We start from the raw sequence: 22724 nt of genomic DNA, 5'->3' as shown, positions 1-22724 counted from the left end.
GTGTAGTGACTTTAATCCAGCTGCACAAATAACATTTGAAACAGTCACTCTTGAAAGGTTGTATTGGGTTTGTGTGGCAAGGTTTTGGTAGGTGGGGGGCTGCAGGGCTGGCTGCTGGAAGTGATAGAGTTGGTGCCAGCTGGCTCTAAGATGGACCCAGTGTGGGCTGGAGCAGGGATTCCTCTACAGTCCATGGTGAAGACCACAGTGAGGCAGGCTCTTCCCCTGCAGCCTGTGGAGGCTAATGGTGGAGCAGGGATCCACCTGCTGCCCATGAAGGACCCCACACCGAGGCAGGTGCATGTACCCAAAGGAGGCTATGACCCTGTGGGAAGCTCATGCTGGAACAAGCTCCTAGCAAGACCTGTGGAGAGAGAGAAGCCCATGCTGGAGGAGGCTTGCTGGCATGACCTGTGACCTTGTGGGGGACCCATGCTGGAGCAGTCTGTTCCTGAAGGACTGCACCCTGTGGAAGGGACCCACACTGGAGCAGTTCATAAAGAACTGCAGCCCATGGGAAGGACTCTTGGAGAGGTTTGTGGAGAACTGTCTCCTGTGGGAGGGACTCCATGCTGGAGCCGGGGAAGAGTGTGAGGAGTTCTCCCTGTGAGGAAGAAGGAGCGGCAGAGACAATGTGGGATGAACTGACTCACCAATCCCCCTGTGCCGCTGCGGGGAGGAGGTAGGGGAGGAGGTAGAGCTGGGAAGCAGGAAGGTTCTAATAGGTGCTTGGTTTAGAAATGTAAGAAACAACTCTTAATCCTCTAACTCCTACTTTTAATTTATTGTTGCTTTCTATCATGGAAGATAGAAAGTAGATACTAACCATAGCTAACAGACCAGGTTGCAGGGTAATGGGTCACCAGACTGAAAGTAGTTACTCCGTGAGCACGTAGATGCAAGGCCGTGTAGGATGTTGTGGGATTGCCATGTGTTAAACAAACTCTCCTGGTGACTGTCCGCTTTAGGCAGGACACTGAATGGACATGGTCTGAAATGTTGCTACCCTCATGGTTAACCTGGGCCTTCATGCCCAGCATGCGCGGAACCCAGATCAAACTCACTGAACTTTATTCACGCAGAATCTCAGCCAGAGCAGATGTGTGTAATTACTGTAAAACATTAATTATTACATGTGAACCGGCAAAAACTTACACTGCCACAGGAGTTTGCAAAACTCACTGTTTCTTGTTTAAACTGGTGAAGATGAGTAGTCCCCTATTTGACTGGGATTTTGGTGTCTCTCTAGCATCAACACTTGCAAAGAAAAAAGTCACTTTCTAGGTGATCCAGCTACAGCATTCAACACTAAGACGGGAAAAAGACAGTAATAATGCTAAAAGGTTATGCTCCACGTTGCTTTACGTGCTAAAAAATCAGCTCCTACCCTAATTCCTCTGGGGACTCCACCTGCTGCTCCTCGGCCTTCCGCCGCCGGCGGGGCGGGGTGATGGCGGCAGGTGGGTACCAGCTCAAGGATTCGGAGGGCAGCCCGCCAAACGCTGAAAGGCTGAAGTCCCCTACGAGGAGCCACGGCACTGGGGAGCGGTGGTCTGGGCAGCCCAGACCGTCCGTAGCAGGCCCGCAGCCTCCGCCCCGTTTCCGTGTGCGTGCGTCAGCACGCAGCCCTGCCGCCAGCGCTCCGTGGGCCCGGAACCTTCGGTCGCCGCGCCGGTGCTGCGGGAGGACGCGTTTGGCTGCTGCACCGCGCGTCCCTCGCCGCCAGCCTCCGCGGTGGTTCCTCTGCAGGGCCGGCGATGGAGGCGCTGGCCACGGAGCTGGGGGCTCTGACTCCGGAGCAGGCGGCGGCTCCCGTGAATACGGTGGAGGTTAGCGGCGGTCTGGGGACCCACCGACTGGCCGGCCGGCCGCAGAGGAAGGGTGGACACGCGTCGGAGCCTCCCGGAGGGGAGCTGGGGTGGGCTGGGCTGGGGTGGGGTGGAAGGAGACCATGCGCGGAGTTGCCCACCTGCCTGCGCAGGTGGTCGCGGGTGGGTCTGCAGCCCGTGCGCGGCGCCGCAGGGTGAGGGGCGACCTCAGCCCCGCGGTGCCCGCGGGCTGCTCCTCATGGACCTGAGCTCGGTCCGCTGAGGGGCCACCTCCGCCCCCGGCGTTTGCCTGGCCTGCGTCCTGCCAACACGAGCAATCAGAGGTTTCTGCCCTCGGTGCCCTTTAAAGTTTGCAAATTGCTTCGCATGAGGAGAGGGAGGAGATGGAGGTCAGGTTTCAGGACCCTCAGGCTAGACCGGGCTTTCGGTGTAGGAAGAGCACGTCTGAAATGGAGCCCGAGAGCCTCGTGTTGTGTTTGGCCGTGAATTCCTCTATGTGAGGGGCAGCGTTACACCACAACTACAGCATTGCCGTGTACTTCTAAATGCTGAACGTCAAACTGGAATTACGAGGTGCTGATGCTCTGAATATTATGGCATACCCTCTTCTGGAGCTGAGTGGCGCAGCCTCGGTCTGTGTTGTCTGGTCCTCCACACCTTTGTCCTCCTCCTGCATCTCTCATTCCACACGTGGGGTGGGCTCCCCGTGCCAATAGGTGTAGGAAGTGAGGCTGATGTGAGGTGTTTCCTGTGATCACCGAAGAACAGAAATGAGGAAAAGTTTGTAGGAACCTCGACTTACCTTAACACTGTTTAGATAGTTTTGCTAAATCTTTGTAGGAGTTAAGGTACTGATGGGTTTTACAGAGACTCATGTCTGCAAGTGCTGTTCTCAGGGTTGAGATTCTTGCATGTATTTTATAAAGCAGAGCAAGTCTTCCCTTCCTAGGAATATAATTTACAGTGTTAAAAGGACAAAAAAAACCCCTAGTTTTTCCTAAATGAGGACATGGTAATAAGGAATTTTCTAAGAAATATATACTCTCACATAAATTGCTTTTAGAAAAGACAATGTCCTGTTGTGTCCTGAGTAAATATTGCATAGCACGTATGGCTTATTAAGATGATCAGAGTCATCTCCTTGTTTTGTTTTTATTCATCTAGATTGGCTTTGGGCAGTCTTTTTTTTTTTTTTCTAAGTGCCTCTGATTTTAATATTGCTGTTTAAAAATAATAATAATAAAAAACAAACAAAAAAGCTCAAGCATCTTAGATGTTTGGTCACTCTTTGGAAATCTATTTCAAACTGTTTTTTGTTTTCAGGAAAAATGGAGGCTTCTTCCAGCATTTCTAAAGGTTAGTGTTATGCACTTATTTAATGGCATGAATGCTCTGTCTCCTTTCCAACTTTACATTCCCCTCCTCTATCTTTTTATGTTTCCCAGAATACTTGTCCGCACTCTCTGTGTGGATTTTTTGATTTTTTTTTTTTTAAGTTCTGTGCAACTATGAATAAACTCGTTACATAGATTGGTTTCTTGATTAATCTGTAAATTAAGTTGTGGAGGCATCCTTCTAGAGGTTGGCATTTTTCGTGTGGCCATTCTGAATGAACAAGGTATATGGTGTAATGTTTCCAGATTATTTTACAGTTTTACTGATACCCAGAGACCCCATTCGTAGTCCTTATATATGAGACTGTGGTGTTACGTTTGTAGTTGTGTTTGTCATAGGAAGCATATAACCATAGATCTGGATTCTGCAAAGGCCTGAATATATGTATATTTTCCCTCGTGAATGTCAAAGCTTGACTGAACTGAAAGATTACTAGTGTCTTAATTTCAGTGCTACTCATATAATGTTACCAGGCGAAGGCTAGATAAAATGCTATTGGATGTAATAACAGGGCTAACAATTACCTGGAAATGTGGAAGGAGAAAGACAGTAATGAAAACTGTATCATAAAGACAGCAGGTAAAGTCTGTGATGTGTGTAAGTTACCTTTAGGGAATTGCAACCACCTCTGCACTCGTCAGTCTTCAGAAATGCTGCCCACTTCTCTTTTCAGCCTCATTTTGTTAATTCCTTTCCTTCCCATTTTCAATACCTGCACTTCTGTTCTTGTTGCACTCTTGAGTCTTTGATCCTGGCAGGAAAATAAGGTTCAAAAGTCAGTTACGGATTGTGTATGTTGTCACTTTGGTTCAGGACTGTGAAGATGCTTCAGGCCCTAATAAATCCCATTTCTGTGTCTCTCCTAGCAACCACATGAGCTTCCATCATGAGCTGGAGCTAGTGATAATTGTCTGAATTCTTGAGACTGTGAAAAAGGGAGGACTACTGATTGTGAGGTGCAATTTACTGCGTGCTTTATGCCAAGTGTATCCATCCCATGTTACTTCCAGCCAGTGAGCCCTTTACTCCAGGACTGCTGATGGTGGTCTGGTCTTTCTGTTGCATTTTGGTCTGTTTTTGCCAGCAGTGATACAGTTATACAGAGCTGAGGTTGTGCATTACAGTTTCTATAGTGGAGTCTTCTTTCAATAAAGCTGTTGATATCACCTCATAAAAAAATTGGAATAACTACCAGCCTGATTTCTAGACACTAATAAATCCATAATGTTTTCTTGCCTATATCATCTGATGTGCAATGTTTTTGTAAATTAGGGAAAATCTTATCTAAATAATTTTTCTCTGGAGTCATTCCTCTCTTGTCTTAACCCGTGGAGGCTTCACTGAGCAGCTGGATTTGTCATTCCAAGCTTCCCATTTCTTTCTAATAATTTCAGAATGAACTATTGCCTGTCATGCGGACTGTGTAAGCGCATCTGTTTTCTGTGTGAAGTTTTAAATCTTGTAACGTGTTAGTTGTCATGAGAGGCTTCAAAGCTGAAAGCCCTTTGTGAGCATGTAAGCACGTGTCTCGATATCAGCTAGCACTCTTTCCTTTTCAAGGCTGGATTTTGCACTGTAGTTAGGATAGTTACACCTGTTATTTCTGCAAATGCCAATTTACTAACAAAATGAATGCTTCTCTTAGTATTCCTTCAAGCCAAAATATTTCTTTTTTTCTTTAATCCCAGATTGTTTTACGTAGTATAATCCCCCTTCTTTTGATTGCTCTAAACGCCTTAAACTTGAATCCTTGAAATGTACTGTATCAACTCATTACCTGGAGGAACAGGGTACTGTTTGTGCTGTGTGATGTTACCCCGGGCATATTCTCTCCCTTCCTGCCTACTAATCAAATTCAGATTTCTTATGAGTGTCCTGCCCTCCTGTGACTCTTTCCTTGCTGTCTTCACAGCTCACTTGTGCTCCGTCTCCCCTATCTCATTGGGCCCCCCCCTCATTCTTCTTTATGCCAGCTGCTGTTGTGGTGCAGTCAACTTCTTGCTCAATCAGCACAGATGGTTAATCCTACTATAGATGCTTACAGTTATTTAAAAATAATGGCAAACTGATATAATATTTTGACTAGCAATGGCTCTTATTTGTTTATATTAATTTCAAAGTCTATTGGGTGTTTACTTTGTGCAGTTACCAAATTACTTTTCTGACACAAAGAACAATGACAGTTTTGTTGTAAACCTGGAAATGTACAGTGTAGAACCAGACTGATTATGCAGGCCCTTCTCAGAAGTTTGTCAACTGAAAGAATTTAGCACAGATCCAAAAGCACTTATAAATGCTTATATCTTTATTTCTGCCTTGTGCTATTAGTGTTACAGAAGTTAATTTTCTTTGCTGCATGCATGTATTTTCCAGGTGAAAGGACTTGTGAAGCAGCATATAGACTCATTCAACTATTTCATCAATGTAGAGGTATGCTTTCTTGGTGGGAAGAGAGTTGCTCTTAATACTCAGAAAAGACACGTGATTCTATTTTTTTTTTTTTTTTTTTTTCCCTCCAGATAAAGAAAATCATGAAGGCCAATGAAAAAGTTACAAGTGATGCTGACCCAATGTGGTACTTGAAGTAAGCATGAAATGATTTGCATATCAGTAGTAGCATATGTATTATTTCATGGGCTTATTATCAACTATAAAATGTTTATAACCACCTGTGTAGGTATAAATCAAGAGTGTTTTCCGTGACTTATCTCTTATTTGCAGCATTGAAAGATGGGAAGATTTAAAGAATAATCATGTGAAGCAGACTTAAAAGCCAACTGTTAACAATACGTTATGTCACCATTTTTCTGTGATTTAGTAATCTCAGATGACAGACGAGTTTCTTTTTGTCTATTTGCAAAGGTAACTTGGGAGTTATTGCATGTGCAGTTTAAATTTTACCTAACCAGAACACAGCTCAAATACAATCATTGCTCATTATTAATCAATCTGCGTTCATCTTTCAGTATATGTAGAATTCTGCTTCCTTCAGGTCACCTGAAAAATATTTGGCTCGTTGCTCATTTTGGAACTGTTTGTATTACAGGTACCTCAATATCTATGTAGGTACTCCAGATGTGGAAGAAAGCTTCAATGTGACACGACCTGTGTCACCTCACGAGGTATTAATGTTTGCATCTGTCTTGTTTGTTTCTTTGATCTCGGGAATGTCTTGGATAGTAGCTGCATATAACTTTGAGTACGTGCATGCTACATTAGGTGGTACAATGCATGCGAGCATCACTGTAGAAAGAAGCCTCAGAGATTTAAATATTGTGTAATAAGTGTTGTGTTGTTTTTTTTAAATTTTTTTTTCCTGACTTACGAATAGCAGTATTCAGTGTTTCATGGTAGCTATATTTGAGCGGATTACCATGAAAGTAGTGAAAAGTACTTCTTGTGCTTAATCTTGTGGCTCTCCTTACAACAGAGCTGAAGTCCTCACGCTACAGTGTAGTGTTCTTTGATGATTTTATTAACTTCTTTTTAATATTAGCCTTGCTACTCTCTGCACAGTAGGTCACTTCAGTCTGTCTTTCCCTCCCAGTCTTTTTTTTGAATGTATCCCTTGACTTTTTTGCTCATAGTTTTTAAGGCTGAGTCGCAGAGCAAACATGGAAACTGAGCAGAAACAAATGGAAGTTGATAAAATTATAAGAAACAGCAGAAGCACATTAGCCTTATGGGGAATATATTGAGCTTCTTTGCACTGCGGCAAGCGTGTAGGTTAACAAATGGATTGTGTACTTCTGGAATAAAGATGCATGTTGGACAACAAATGCTGCCGTGACTGAAATCAGAGAGTCTTGCTTTTGGCAGGATATAAGGTAGCTTCTGTACATATAAAAAAGCCATAAACTAAGGTAAGGTTTGAACCTTTTAGGGTTGCTTCCAGGTATCTAAAGCCATTCAGTTCCCTTCAGAGGTTGCTCAGGAGCAAAGTATTCCTCTCCTGCTGCTGTACTTTGAGATTTATACCACTGCAACAGAGGTACTGACAGCACTTTTTGGCCTCAGAATGGGAACTGAGCTTGAAACTTGCACGTATTTACTTCCATACAGCCTGTTGGCAACCTAATAAATCAGTTCATATGTCAGATACTTTTTTCTTGCTGTATACACTTGATACTTGAAGTTAGATTTTTATTTTTATTTTTCCATGTAATGTATGGGGCACACTTCAGAGTCTATCATGAAATACGTTCTGTGCTTTGGGGAAATTCTGTAAAAAAAGCCATCTAGTCGCTGCTCCTTGTGCGTAGCCATGTTTCTGTCTCCAGTGACCTGACTCAAATCTCATTTAGTTTGATGGGAAGATTTTATGTAAGGCCCATAGCTCCGCTATCAGCAGTGCAATTAGATGTAATACAGGGCAGCTCATGAATCTCATAAACGTGTAGCTAATGTTAAATCAGTAGATATGAACGTTCACAAAATGCAACGGGACAGATTTTTTTATGTATAAATAAAATTGCATGCAGAAAATTGTTTGTGGCCATCAACTCATCTCCAAGAATCCAGGTATTAAAATGCTTACTTGTCTTGTAACTAAAGTGATTGTACACGCAAAAGAGGGCAAAATAAATGCTTCATAAAGCATATTGATCTGGAATTTAGAATAACCTACTTTTGCATTTCAGTTATATATCTTCATTGATGCTTAATACTAGTGCATAATTTGTCTTTTTTTTTTTACAGTGTGTTTTGCACACGTGAAGGCCACAGTTATTTTCTTAATAAGGATACTGATCAGGTCCACTCAGGGTGCAATAAAAAAAAACAAACAAAAACAAACCAAACCAACAAAACAGAAAGATTGGATGCATACAAGTATGTCATTACATTTCTCTGTTAGGGGCTTATAAAATTCTTTCCTAAAGACACCTAAAATGGATCTGAGTATTTTACCTATTTTCAACCAAGTTTGGGAGTTTTTCTGTCCTTGGTTTCCTTGACTATCAAGTCATGCCTGTCTTTTTACCTCTAGGTGTCTACTGTAGGAGAAGTGTAAGGAAGGTGATACAAAAATACAAGTGCTGGAATATTACACTGTGTAATTCTTATTTTAAAATGTCTTTCTCGTGTGTACAAAGCACACACAAAGAATCCCAAAGCCTTTTTTTCCCCAGGTAATACTAATGAAGCTGTCCAACTCTCCTTCTCATGCAGTCCTTATGGGATTTTCATCAACTATTCATACGCATGAATTTAATTAGAAGATGGAAGTATTCTCAGTTACTTTTAAATACAGTGAAGTTGCTGGGAGCACAACGAGACCTAGTTCCCTACAAGTCACATCTTGAAAACTGCTGGTGCACATCAGTATTTTATTACTAGGGAAGCAGTTTACTTTTTAATGTGGAGAGGAGGAGTATACAGTTTGCAATGATTCTTGAGGCATATTCTTCCATACAGTTGCATCTTCAATGCACAGCAGAATCTTAATTGCCTCTTATTAATGCATAATCAATACACTGAAAGGCTATAGAACCATAAATGTACAAGTCTGAATACTGATAAACCTAAAATCCTGGAGCTCAAAGGTATAGAATGCTCAGTGAAGTCATGAATGACCTGCTGTGAGTTGCTCTGTTGTGTTCAGCAAATGAAATAAACCTTGTCTTGCATGAAGATGCTCAATACCTTAAGGGCTAGCAACAGAGTCATAGAGTGAGACTGAGGAGAGTGAACCAGAAAGAACAGATTAGAAAAGATTGAGCCTTGAGCAATATAATGTCCTAGATATGTGCATCCTGCTTCTCTTGCTAGCTGAGGAATTAGCAAACAAATCCTGGGCATCTTTACAGGAAGTGATACTGTAGTGAGCCTTCTGTAAGTCATCTTTAGAAATGGTACCGTACAGTGAGATTTGCTCGTTCTGGTAATAAGGTAGTGCAGTGTTCCTCTTACTCTCGTGTGTTTCCCTTCTATCAAACTTTGTATGACAGCACAACTCTTCAGCTGTTAAAGAGTCTTCATATGGAAACGTCCCTGAGCTGAGCACTGCTCTCAGAGCCTGTGGCATAGTATGGTCTTTGTGTCAGCTCTGCTGATTAGGCCTGCTTGTAATTAAAACAGTTTGAAGTTATATTCTGCAGTGCTGTCCTCTGAAGATGTCAATCCACTGGCTACTTTTGAAACATCACATTAATTGTGTTAGGGTTTTTTGTTTGTTTGTTTTATTTTAAACAGGAAACTCTGTCAAACATAGTCCAGATACCATGACGAGCTTGGTCAAGCTTCGTTTTGTTTGATTTCTTTGTGAGCTCTTGCAGGAGATAGGACAAACATGGGATGTTTTAAGAAAGACTCTTCAGCTTGTAAGCCAACATCTAACCACATGACTGTTCTTTTAGTGCCGCCTGAGAGACATGACTTATTCTGCCCCGATAACAGTGGACATTGAATACACACGAGGTAGCCAGAGGATCATACGCAATGCATTACCCATTGGCAGGTAAGATGCCATATGTTGAGCTTCTGGTGCTGTATTGGGAAGAGTTTTTACTGCAAAATAAATGTAGGCTAACCTTGCTTCCTTGCTAAAAGAAAAAGTGAGCAGGCAAATCTTGATGAACATCTGTACAGGATGTGATTGTTAGGTTCTATTATAAGATTTTGTTTTGCAAAAGGTTATGGAAATCTCTCTCCTTCCAAAGGATGGATATAAGGATGGATGTTGTCTGTCTGATAAAAAACCAAAGAGGGAAATATATGAGAGACTACTAGAGATGCAAGTTGCATTATTGCAAAATGGAAATAACCATGTTTGCTTTGTAGCCAAATTACTTCAGTGTTTCATACATAATATGTAGAGATACATCTGTGGATGGTAAAACCAGTAAAGCAAGCATTAGTTCTTGCATATGGGTTAAGCTCTCCTTTAAAATTGTTTTGTTTTAGAGCCAAGACTGAACTTTGTGTAGAGATGTTTAGGATTTTTTACTGATTTTGTTTTTCTGAAGGCTGTCAAATGACTCGAGGTTATTAGTATTGTGAAGGACATCTAATTTCTTAAAGAAAAAATTAATGCGTCTTAGGGAGAAAAACAAGCTCTTAACCATACCAAAAAGGCAAAATACCGGGCAATTGTAGCATTTATGGAAAGCAAAATTCCATTTTAAAGGCAATGAAGTTGTTTGTCCTTGGTAGATAAGGTTTCTTAAAGACCAGCCCTACTGACTTTAAAAATCAGTGTCTTACAGAGATTGTTTACTGTGTGACTGTGCATCTTGCCAAAGGGCGAATACTGGCAGGAAAGAGAAGATAGTTACTTCAGGAGCTACACTTCTTGTAGTGAAATTTTAGGCTTTCATATTAAAAAAATATACTTTAACTCTGTCAATAGAGTATGATACACAGCAATGCGTTTACAAAACCAAGCTTCTGTAGCTGTAGTAACAGTTTATTGTACGAAGTCATTCCTTAAAAAAAGAAAATTCTTTACAAGACCATCTGGATTTGAGTCCTTTGAATTATTTCATGGTGTGTGCTACAGGCAAAGAAAAAAGCTTGACTAAACATGCATTTTCACCAAAATACATTATCAATTTCTGTACAAAAGACAGTACTTTAAGTTATAGCTAAAAGAAGCACAACAAAAACTAGTCTAGACATTTGTCTACATCTCCCTTTAAAACCAAAAAAGGTAAAGATGACTTGTAAAGCATCCATAATATACTTGAAAAGACTAAATTACTGCACAGCACTAGTGTGTTGCATCCTACATTAAGGCCTGTTCCTGTAAATTCTTTTCTTTTTCCTATGAAGCAAGATCATGGCAGAAAAAGTAAATATTCTCCATTCAAAAATAAATTTATGTCTTCCATCTGGTTTTAAGGGCATCCAAGCAAAAAGTCTTTTTGCTGTTAGAAACTGTTAATATCCAGTTGTTATTTCCATGGGAAATAATTTTCCTCATCTATCCCTGGTATTATGCTGGTTTCCTTTTGCTGGGTAAGTATATACAGTGCTCTTTTATACTACTCCAAAATACATACAAAAAAACTCCAGGTCAATATGTTTAGGTCTTTAAAAAGGAAAATTTCCTGTGAATGCTTAATAGCATTCCAAATTCTGTATCTATGCACAGAAATTCAATAACTTTATTTTCCCTTTTCTTTTTTAATTCTCTTCTCATTCTTCCTGATAACTTCAGATATTAAAAAAAATTAGATTCTGCCCTCAAAAGGAGAATGACTTACTGTGGTCTCTTACGTTAGCTGCAAAATATTTTATTGTTTGCAAGTGAAATAAAGAATAGATACTTGGTGACATCTGTTTTACTGGAGTTTTCAGTGATGGCATTTATGTACTGCGTTTTGAGTTTCTTTATGCCAGCTGGTTAGTGTTTCTAATATAAATAGGCAATGCATTAGAATTTTTGTGTGTGTGATTCAAGATTATGATTGTCATATGAAGCTTCTTATCTTTAGGAAACACTTTCTCAGTGAAATGACTGCACCAAGTAGGTTATCTGTATAGAGCACTGTGGTGACAAGATAGGTTTTTATCCGCTTCAAAAATATAGAATTTTGAGTTCATCAATTTTTTTTTAAGATACAAGAATATGAAAATGGCCAAGAAACTCAAATAATTTCTAAGATTCAAAGAAAATAAATATAACTTTGTTAGCAAGAGCGGCCTAATCTTACTTTTTGTTGGAGTAATTTTGAATGAAATATCTCTGAGGTTGCAAATAGTTGCATAGTAGAACTCATGGATAAATTTTGCTGAAATGCGTATTGGCAAACACCTGGAACATAGGTCTCACAAAGGCTGTCCACCACCAAGTGAAATTCTGTAAGCTGAATCAAAAGTCCACTTTTTTGTAGAAGAGACGAAAGAGCATGTAGGTCTTTTGGTAAATGTAGTGATGAGTTCTTTTTATCTTCTGCAAAATGCACCTTTGTCTTTGGAAGTAAAATATGCTCTCTTTCAAAAGTTTTAATAAAAAATCTGAGAGTGAAAAGGTACATTATGAAGCTGACTGTAAAGGTACTCTTTTTAATAATAACTGCAAAATCATTGCTAGTTAGTTGCTGAATAAGCCAAATTCCTAGTAAGACTGCAATATAAACACATAAACCCAAATGAACGTGAACATTCCCTGACTTCATCACACTGTGATAGAATAATTCAGGTTGGAGGAGACCTCATGGGGGGCTCTAGGGCAACCTTCTGCTCAAATTGGGGTCAGCTCTGTGATCAGACCGAGTTGCTCAGTGCTTTATCCTGTCAGGTCTTGAAGACCTCCATAGATGGAGACTGGTCACCTTCTCCGTGCAGCTCGTTCCACTGCTTGACTGTCCTCATGGTGAAGAAGTTTTGCCTTATATCCAGTCTGTGCATCTTGAGCTTCCCTTCCCCCCCCCGCTACTCCCTAAACATAAAATTTGTTTTTAAATTCTTGGAATATTTTTCCACCATTTCATGTCACTTCACGAAATGCTAGCTGCAGGCTTCTGTGCTAAGACTCCAGAGAAATCAGAGCTACTACTGGGGAAGCTTCATGCCTAGGTTGTGTATTAGAGGCACTATCTGTCTGCAGCCATAAGGTGTGATTGTGGTGTGGGAAATCAGATCTGAACTAGCCTTTTCTGCTTAAAACTGGTAACAGCAGATCTCCAATGGCATGTTCTTCATTGCAGACTGTACGTTTTTTGGGCCCAGGAGTCTTTGCACTGGTAATCATTGGTGACTATGCTTGCCACGGATGCCTGTAGTAGCTACGTAATAAATAAGAAATCTGCATGTTCTGCCAGTAGATGTCCAGTTTTAGGTCTCTCTTTTCAAACTACATGTTCAATGAAATAAGGTGGGATTAAAGGAAAAACTGTTGTTCATAGCTTGCATGTGTTCTAATTACCTTAAATGTGTTTTCTCCAGTTTGTTCAGCATGGTTTTTATTCTGAATTTGACTATTCGTATTTTTCTAGCTGAATCTAAAGTAAAAGTGTGACTGGTTTTCTTGCAGAATGCCTATAATGCTGCGTAGCTCCAATTGTGTTCTTACTGGGAAAACTCCAGCAGAATTTGCCAAACTTAACGAATGTCCCTTAGATCCAGGTACATTTGCACTTATTTTCTTCTTTCCAATTTGTGCTTTTAGTTTTAAATCTGTTTCATCAAAGAAATACCCCATTGGTATGTTTCCTGCCACTGTGAAGTCCTTGTGGGAACTTCTCAAATGATGCTTGTAACTAAAAGGCTTTTGAAAACAGTAAGAAATGGTTGACAGAGTTTTCAGCCACAAAAACATTACACCAAAACTTTGAAAAAGTTGAGAAATGTCTATAGTATTGTACAGTGATATGTTGTATGGGAACAGAGATGGAGTTCGTTCATGAAAATAAAGCGGATCAGGGAAGAGTGGAGTATAATGATGTCCTCCAGAGCAGGAACTCTCACGTGCTGCCTTTTGTAAAACAAGACTAAAGTGTTACATGATAATATTTGAAACGTAGAGAGGAAATGAAGGGTTAAACTAAGCAACTTCCTTGGTTTTAACCTGCTGCCTTTGAAGCATGTGCTGGACCTGGACGTGCTGTGCTTGCTTGTGATGGCAAGATACGGTGTGATGGCATGCTGTGCTGGAGGAGCATTAACAGATAGCTACAATCTAAGAGAGGAATCTAACATGGCTTATGTGCAGATTCCTTGTTTTGTCTTAGACACAACAAAGGCATTAAAATACATTTTTTAAAGTAATGCAAAAGAAATTTCTCCCTGGAGAGAGCAAGTTGGTAATTATGGAAGAATTATTCTCTTTATTTAGTACTAAGTATCTGAAGTAGCTGGGTATTTTTCATGTCCTTATGATATACCCTTCTGACAGGCAATCTCTTTACCTAATTTGTAGAACTAACAATTCTGTAACATCTTTTAGCAAGTATGGTTACCTTACAGGTTTGGGTTATTTTACAGCTTTGCAGTTTCCGATCTGCCTGTGAGTTCTTGCTGTTTGAGTACTTCCCAAATAAAGTCTTGGATGCTGAATACCATGTGTGAGCCTAGCAAAAGTTCTGTTTAGTTTAGTGGAACATTTTCGTAGTTATCATAGGTTCCAAACAAGAGTTTGTTCTTTACTCTTTTAAGGGAGAATTTACTTTCCTGTTTTGTCCTTTGTGTACTTACTATTTGTTTTCTAATAATTTATATTCCAAGTCATATTGAAGGAGGTGAGTAAGGCGCAAGGGTTCTGACATGCAAAATCTTTATTTTTTTTATTGAATAGGTGGCTATTTCATTGTTAAAGGTGTAGAGAAGGTCATTCTTATTCAAGAGCAGTTATCCAAAAACAGAATAATTGTGGAAGCTGATAGAAAAGGCACAGTTGGCGCTTCTGTTACCAGGTATGGTAAATGCCTGCAATTACGTAAGGGAGATAAACCCAAAGCTTTAAAAGTTCATTGTTGTAGTTGATGTAGCTGGATATTTTTCTTCCAAGTATAGTTTAATGGGAAAAAGCTGTAGACGTTCAATACCCCTCTTTTGCTGCTGTCATTTTGTACACTAAAACATCAAATCCCAGAATCAGTTAGTATAGTATTCCCGCAGAAATCAGTAGGAGTTGCTCATATGCTTCAGGATTCATCCCAGAATATCCCAGACTAGGAAAAGCAAATTCTAATTTTTAACATAACAAAGTACGCTTCCTAATTGATGGTGTTTTGTCTCATTTTGCAGCAAGTAACATGAAGTTACTTCAGTGGAAATTGGATGTAACCTTTTGTCTGACTCTTAAATCAAATTGGTGGAAAGCTTTTAAAGGCAATTGAGACAGAAACAAAAATCAAATATTTTTGTACTGCACAAATTATTGAAAATGGCAAGATAGTCTAAGTTGGTCTTTCCTCTTCAACTTGAGTTTTATTTATATTTTGTTTGCCTTTTGATTTTGTTTTTAAGCTGCATGCTGGTATAATATGGTGCTTGTCACTGTTCAGTGTGAGGGCTGTTTTTTCTTGTCCAGAGGCCTCTCACACGAATCTCTCCTAGCTCCTTTACTGTTCCACAGTAAGCCTAGATGAGGTTAAACATACAACACAAAATACTGTTACCTTATGCCTGTCGTTGCCACAATATTTGTGCACAGTTTGACCTTGCCAGTTACATCCAAGTTGATGATAAAAGCATGTAAAGCTGATTTTGAAAAGTACAGGCTGCTACTTGTTTAAGTTGAATATTGACCTTCCCCATCACAAGTGATAATACCCTATTACCTTGGAGTTATGGGGTGATGTCTGGCTGTTTTAATGTAATTTTTAAAAGAGGAGAAAGTGGGATTAATTCAGCTGAAAGATTGCTCAAGCTTGATCAGTTTTATACAGAAGACTCTAGGAACATCAGTGCAATCTTTCTGTTGGACATATTTACTTTTTTTTAACTTCAGTTCCACTCATGAGAAGAAGAGCAGAACAAATATGGTTGTTAAACAAGGAAGATTTTACCTGAGGCACAACACTCTGTCAGAAGATATTCCCATTGCCATCATATTTAAGGTAATACGACTGTCGGTTTGGAGGGAAAAAAAAAAAAAAGAAAAAGGAAAAAAAAAAAAAGCCGTGCTGCAACTCAAGAATGAAGATCAGCAGTAGCTCTCAGAAGTCAGTACGTACAGAAGGACTCGGCAGGGCTTAGAGAATGCAAGCTTTTTTCCCCTGAGAAGTCGTCTTTATTGTACAGCAGAAAGGAGAAAAAGCACTGTATTTTTCTCCAAGGAGAGCATTGCTGTGCCAAGACAAACGCTGCCACCCCCTTACTGCTTTGTAAGGTCCCTCTGCACTGTGGCCTGTGCTCCTGTTGCTACAGAAAGTCAGAAGCGTTTTGGTTTCTTTTGTTAGGAGCTATGTTGCAAACTTGTGTTAAGGGTCTTAGTTTCTGGTTTTGGTCTCTGCCACCCCCGCCTCCAATTTGTGGACTGCTGAGTAGCTCAACAACCTTTGTTTCGGATCTGGGGACATGACAGAGCCGTGAGCTTGTTATACATGACTTCCACTCATAACCGTAATCAAAACTGATAGCCTTTGGGGAAGTCTTGCATTCTTAGACCTGTTCCTTAATCCTCTAAGAGTACTAGAGCGGCTTGCATTTCTTGGCAGTGTACTTCCTTTCCCTGAGAATGAACTCTGCCTCAGTCAGGATTCTGCAGAGTCCCTGCCTGAGTCAGGAGCACTCACCAGTATCTTCAGTGCAGTGAATGCACGGACAAGGCGTTGTAACTTTGAAGTGATCTCCAGTGGGACTGGCAAAGGGCTGTGAGAGGCATCCACCACTGATTCTGGGCAAGAATTGGGGAGTATTTGCCCTGCCAGCTGAGCTGGTGACAGTGCCTCACGTTTCCTGTAAAACTGCCAGAACTGCTTTCTTTCACCCTCAGCTTCTCTCATCTTAGTTCCCTCAAGGGTGCACACAACTGAAGACGTAATGATGACTACTCCCTAGCTGCCCAACAGGACTGGAAGTGAGCTGGCAGCACATCTGTCTGTGATATTGAATGCATGGACTACAGCAAGGGAAGGTGGTGGGCAGACGTGCATTGTCTGACTGCTGGAGAGGACAGCAGGGCATGGCCAGGCCTTAGCCTACAACCTGGTCTCCGAAGAGCTGGTAGCTCCTTCCTGTCCCGTAGGCTTTGCTGCTGCCTGTGGGTTTGCAGCCTGGTGCAGTGCATGTGCGGAAGGAAACTGGGCAGCAGTCTTGGAGGTACTGTTCGTGAGGAAGGTGGCTTAGGCACAAAAAATGCCTCCAACTAGATCTAGCAACCAACAGAAGTAAATCCTATAGCTCCCTTTTGGTCTTCACTGTAATGGTTTACAGCACTGAAGTTTTGTCAAGGTGATAATCGCTCAAGGAAATTAATTGCCAGGAGAGGGCAGCACTTGCTCACAGCATCCAAACAGTTTCTGCCAGCTGTGCTCATCTGTTGGCGTTAGCAACTATAGACTTTTCTGCAGTACCACAGCTCTTTGGCTGATAGAGAGTTATGAGAATCCGTTTTCTTCTAGGAAGCACTTTGAGTTTGGTACTAGAAAATAGTTTAATAATTGGATTTAGACTTGAGAAACAAATGTCTGCTATCTCTGATTAAGCTAATCTCTTCAAGTAGTTGGAGAAGATCATCTGGTTTTCGTGACCAGTGTTAAGAAATGATTTGTGGGCAGAAATGCACGTGAAAGTGTCAGAATTAAGTTCACCATTTTCTGTTGCGGGAAAGTGTTAATGTGGCTCTTAATCCATTTGCTCCAAGTACCAAACGGCTGGATTCCAGCTTCACTTGCAGACTTTTATTACATTTTGTCACCCCCTGCTGGTATAGATAAATATCTGCTCACAGAAGAGTAACTGCTCTGAGTTATTAAGTCTGAGGAGGTTGTGGTTGGTTTTTTTTAAGCAGCATTGTACTGACTATTTGATCATCTTCTGACAATCCTTGCTCTAATTATCCCCCTGCTTATATATATCTTTTATATTCTATATAATGTTGCTTAATTTTTCATTTATTTATTAAATAAGGGGTTACAGTTGTGAGAAGCTCTCAGCAGTAGTACTTTTCAAAGATTTATATTAATTTAATCCATTAGCGAATTGCTGCACCCATTTTAACTATTATGACTGTTACATTCTTTACTGGCACTTAACTGTACTCATGAGTGGTCATTTTCCTTATTTTTCCTTTAATGACATGTGAACTTGAGGCATCTTCTGTCCGCTTTTGATGAGTTTCCAGATGGAAACTAAAAATCCCAGACAGTCTTTTCAGTGGATTCTTAGAAAGGCACCAGCCTCTGATCTTTATTTCTTGGGCATTGCTGTAACACAGATATTACTTTGTTATATTTAACTGCTAGAAGTGATGTTACAGACACTATAGCCCTGAAACTGGAAAATCCCTAGGTTAAGGATCCTCATGTAGTCTCAGGTCTCTCACGTGGTGGTATTATACACAGGATATTTGTTGGAAAAGCAAGGAGAATAATGCCTTTCTTCTGAGACCCAAGCCTTGGGCATGGAGATGGCTCTTCCTCATTACTAGTAAGTGTTCTGCTTCTTGTAACATAGAGATAAACATCTGCAAGGGGTACAGTTAAGCAGAGATCTAAAGTCTGAAGTTTTGGGTGCCTTTGCATCCTTAACTTTGCTTAACTGCTTGTTTAATTTCTAATTAAAAAATAAACCGAGAAGACTGACAAAAATCTATTGCTCTGCATTTCCTCCCAGACCAACATTTAGGTTGCAACCAGGTTCCACAGACCTTTGTGTTTTGACTAAGAAAATGACTGGTAATTAGTAGAGGGCTGCTGTCCAGTGCATGGGCCAGCTAGAGGGGACCGTTTTGTCAGGGACTATCTGAGAGTCAGTAGGAGAAAGTTGGGCAATTTTGGACTGTCTTTCTAATCCCAAAGTGTTAAATGGCCCAGTGTTCCTGTAGATGGCTTAAGATGTAGGTCAGGTACGGAAAATCATTGTAGCTTTATAGAAAAGGAAGCAAGTATTGGAGATTTGTGATCTCATTTGGGTTTAAAGCTACTGCAACTGTAAAGTGGAGGTATACTAATATCCCTTAGACATCTTCATCTAAAGCAAGGGCTGTGAAATAGAGAGCATTACAGATACCACCCACCTTCAGGCCTGGGGCCTAAAATTCATGAAGAGCTCCCTTTAACTAGAATTTAAGAACACTTCCATGTTTCAGGCATGAGTCACGGACACGTTAGCTACATGCTGGGGCAAGACCCGAGCAATATCTGAGTATTATCCACCCTTTTTTTCTTTTCTTTCATGAAGAGGAAGGATACGCAGGTGCATGTTTTGTGGAGAGGGGTGGGAATAGTAGTGTGGATGTAAAGGTCCCTTGATCTGGGTAGGTAGGGGGACTCGACTGTGTAGTATCACCCTAAAGGGGGCATCTGCCTTGCAGTTCATCTTTATCCATAGTCTTTTCTAAACTGCAAGCACGAATGACGTGTTCCACTGCTTTGCTTTTCTGCCATCGAGACCTGTAAGGATCTTTGCGATTGGTATGTTCAGAGATTTAACAGCTAGTTGTGCTGAACACATGTAAGTTGTGGTTTTGTAAAGTTTAATGTATTGACCACAGCTAACTGGAATTTGGTAGGCTACAAAAGGCACGTTTCTGGCACTATTCTAGGATAGACTTGAAGCATCTGCTCTTCAGATGCGGGGGAGTTAGTGCTTTGTTGCTGTGCTAGCTTAAACACTTTTTCCCTAACCTTTCTTCCTGAAAGTGACAGAGGTGTTTGTGCAGCCCTTTTATACGTGCATGCAATTTTTTGATTGAAATAGTGCTGTAAATTGGACAGTTGTGTTCCCAAAGTATGTATTTGTTGAGGTTTTTAAAGGGCTGTTAACTGCCTTGTAATGGGAAACAGATACAACTAATTTGCTTCCTGCTTACTGTGTAACACTGCTTCATTAGTTAATATACACATGCAACCAGAATGATATTTAGGATGTCCTGAGTTGATTTGCAACCCCAAGAGACCTTTGTTTTAGCTGTGTGTCAGTTGTGCACCGATGACAGCGCTGTGTGACAGTGCACAGTGGGGTTTTTGAGTATGTCAAGCTATGAGCTATGCACGCTTTATCTGGGGGAGCTTGGACAGTTTTAGGTAGCAATCAGCATTAGAGGAGGTGTGGAGTATTTGTGTAGTACTTAAGGGTGCTTCTGTCATGAAAAACATCAGGGTTACAGGTGAGGTGAGGCTGCTGCTTTTGCAGGAAGCTCCCTACATGGCAGGGAGTTAGAGCTCTTTTAAGGTAGGGGCTATTTTTCTTTTGGATGCGTCATCTTGATTTGGTGGACTTGAGTGAGTCCTGGGGGCTGAAGTAAATGAAGGTTGCATGCAGCACCAAAACTGACTGGGGAAGGAAGAGAATTAGAAGTAACCTAAGGCAACTTGAAAGTTGAATTTTACAACCTGAATCATTAGGTGAAGCATCTTTAGTTTATGTGGGAGCTATAAGGAGCTGCTCTAGGACCTGCAGAAAAATATTTGAACAGCAGGTCAAGTTTCATTTTTACAAACTTGTGTTAGTCTTGGAGCTGTTAAGATGCAACTCTAGAGGAACAGCTGAATGGTGGTCTCACTGGATCTGCAGAATTACAGGTTCCCATGGCTGCAGTTTCATAGCTCGTATCTTTTGAATTATGAAAGCTTCAGACCAATTCTGTCTGTGATGTCAACCTTGAACTTCCCTGACATCTTTTTAATCCAGTCATCTGCCTGTCTCCGTTCTGTAATTTAGCCTGATGGACTGCAGAACCACATTCTGGGAAAGTGCCATGGAAACGCCTAGACATCACCAGTAAGACGCAAGCTGTGGCAGGAATAGCTGGGCTTGCACTCTCTCATGTACACTCTCTCATATATACGTGTGTGTGTGCGCACACACACATGCTCGTGCACACACACATGTTTTGGGCAGCAGGAACCTCCCCAGTTCTAGGAAGCTGTTGACCCAGCTGGACTGCTTTCTCCCACTTGAACTCAAGATGGTCTGGATATTCTGAATGTTTTCTTTGACTGGTCTGTCTTATGTCCATACTAGCTTTCCAACCATGCTCTTCAACAGCCTGCTACTGTCTCCCTCCTCATCCTTTCACTGCTACTGTTCAGTTATCCCTTTGCAATGTCTCCTTCCCCTCCACAATCCTGTAAAATTATCCCTTTGTAACATTGCCTTCCAATCAAAAATAAACAAGACATCTTGTCTCCTGCTTTGCTTTTATGTTAATTCCCTTTCCCTCAGCTTTGTCCTGGCGTCATGAGCACTGTAAGTGTAAGACCCGTTCCTACTTTTCATGTCCTCAGTGTTTCTGTAATGCAAGCAACAACCCAGGAACGTTTTGTTTCTATCCTAGTGATGCTATAGGCTAATTCTGGAGTACTTTTTTGGGTTTGGTTTTGTTTTTTTTTAGAAGTGCGACGCCAGGGCCTAATTTACTAAAAAAGAAAATGTTAAGATTACAAATCTACCTGGTACCAGCATGAGCCTGTTGCTTGCCCTGTTAGTGTTTCATGTAGATGGATTTGTGCGTGCAGCTCTGCCTTTGATTGTTGAGAGCACAGAGGTGAATAAAAGGGTTTACTTATAGCCTATTGTATCAGCACATCTTTTTCAGTCATTTGCCTAAGTTTTTAGTCATTACTCTTAAATTAATTTCCCCTAATTTGCACTTATCTAACAATACAACATACATTGTTTGGTGGCAGATCCCAGCCTTTCCCACAAACAAATTCAGAATTCTCAAGTGAGTTTGCTGCTTCAGACTTCAATTAGAAAATGTACACAGGCGTAAAGACATGTCCTGTTCTCATCTTTTTGCTGTCAGACTTTTGATCAAAGAATTAATCAAGTTAGAAGAAATTATCAACTCTCTTGAATCTACTGTGGCTTTTTTTTTTTTTAACGGACAAAAGAGCATAGTAAAACTACAGGTTGACTTTTTTCCCCACCAGTTGTGTTGTTCACTTTTCACAAGACTTTTACGATCTGGTTGCAATCCTAAAATTAACCTGGTGGACAGAAATAGGGTGATCTTATCAGCTTGCATTTGATGTGCTTTAGATAAATATATTCCTGGTATATGTGCCTAGAACGGCACAAAGATTACTTGAATAAAACTTTCTTCTGTAGTCTGAGTGCAATAATTGTTTGAGTGCAGTCGTAGTTCCTAAATTGGTTTGCTGGTCAACTGTGAAGTCCTAGGCGCATGGAAAATGACTGTTGTGAAGCTTTCATGCTTTTGTAGACTTTCTTATGAGTCCAGCTTTCAGGTAATGAGGGATTTTGTTAACTTCTTTGCTGAGGTTTTTTGGCTACTGTGTGACCTTATTTAAAAGGGTGAGGATGTGTAGTAATACATTTGCACTGCTTTTAATTTCAAATAAACCACAATGTGAAGAGACAGAGTTTTAAGTTAAAGTGACTTCAACCAACCATTTCTTTCTTGAAAAATACAGAAGAAATGAAAGAAAAAAGGAGAAAAAAAAAAAAGCTGGATACTTCACAATTAGAGCAACAGTTTTGCAAGAGGATAGCTTAGCTAGGTGTTAAGCAAAGTGACACCTAATGAAGGCAATAAGAAGGGAAGGTATTTGTGCATTTTTGAGGAAAATGTAACTTTTTGGGATGCTGCCAATTTTTAATAAGAACCAGAATACTAGGGTCTTCATAGGCCATTATTTACAACGGTCTTTGTGGCAGGCAGTTTGAAGAATAGTATGAATGCGAACGTAACTTCCTCACAGAGTTCTGAGAAACATATTATAACTCAGCCAGAAGAGGTTTAGTGAGATTATTCTGTTTCTTGATATGGCAGAGCTCCAGGCAAATGTGTGAAGGGGAGAGCTTTAGCACCATCTGGAATCCACAAAGGCCTTCGCTGCTGGCTGCCACCTTGAAACACTTAGGGAGATTTTTCTAAACCTGTTAAGCGCTTTCCTAGTTTATTAAGCTTTTTCCGAAGTATAA

At 40.7% G+C, this 22724-nt stretch overlaps 1 protein-coding gene across 3 annotated transcripts in view; it reads left to right on the top strand.

Annotated features, from left to right (window-relative positions):
* The first annotated feature begins 1723 nt into the window (after positions 1-1723).
* The window catches only part of POLR3B (RNA polymerase III subunit B), a 78837-nt gene continuing 57836 nt past the window's right edge, over positions 1724-22724 (top strand). For all 3 annotated transcript variants that reach the window (XM_086611125.1, XM_086611126.1, XM_086611127.1), the window contains exons 1-9: positions 1724-1829; positions 3153-3185; positions 5598-5654; positions 5744-5808; positions 6271-6346; positions 9581-9681; positions 13201-13292; positions 14461-14578; positions 15619-15727. In XM_086611125.1, coding sequence (XP_086467251.1) covers positions 1758-1829; positions 3153-3185; positions 5598-5654; positions 5744-5808; positions 6271-6346; positions 9581-9681; positions 13201-13292; positions 14461-14578; positions 15619-15727 — 723 coding nt within the window. In that variant the 5' untranslated portion in view covers positions 1724-1757. The remainder of the gene's footprint in view (positions 1830-3152; positions 3186-5597; positions 5655-5743; positions 5809-6270; positions 6347-9580; positions 9682-13200; positions 13293-14460; positions 14579-15618; positions 15728-22724) is intronic.

The sequence above is a fragment of the Tauraco erythrolophus genome, chromosome 4 (genome assembly GCF_009769465.1).
Source record: "Tauraco erythrolophus isolate bTauEry1 chromosome 4, bTauEry1.pri, whole genome shotgun sequence".
Taxonomy (NCBI): Eukaryota; Metazoa; Chordata; class Aves; order Musophagiformes; family Musophagidae; genus Tauraco; species Tauraco erythrolophus.
This window is presented reverse-complemented; position numbering and strand designations above follow the sequence as displayed.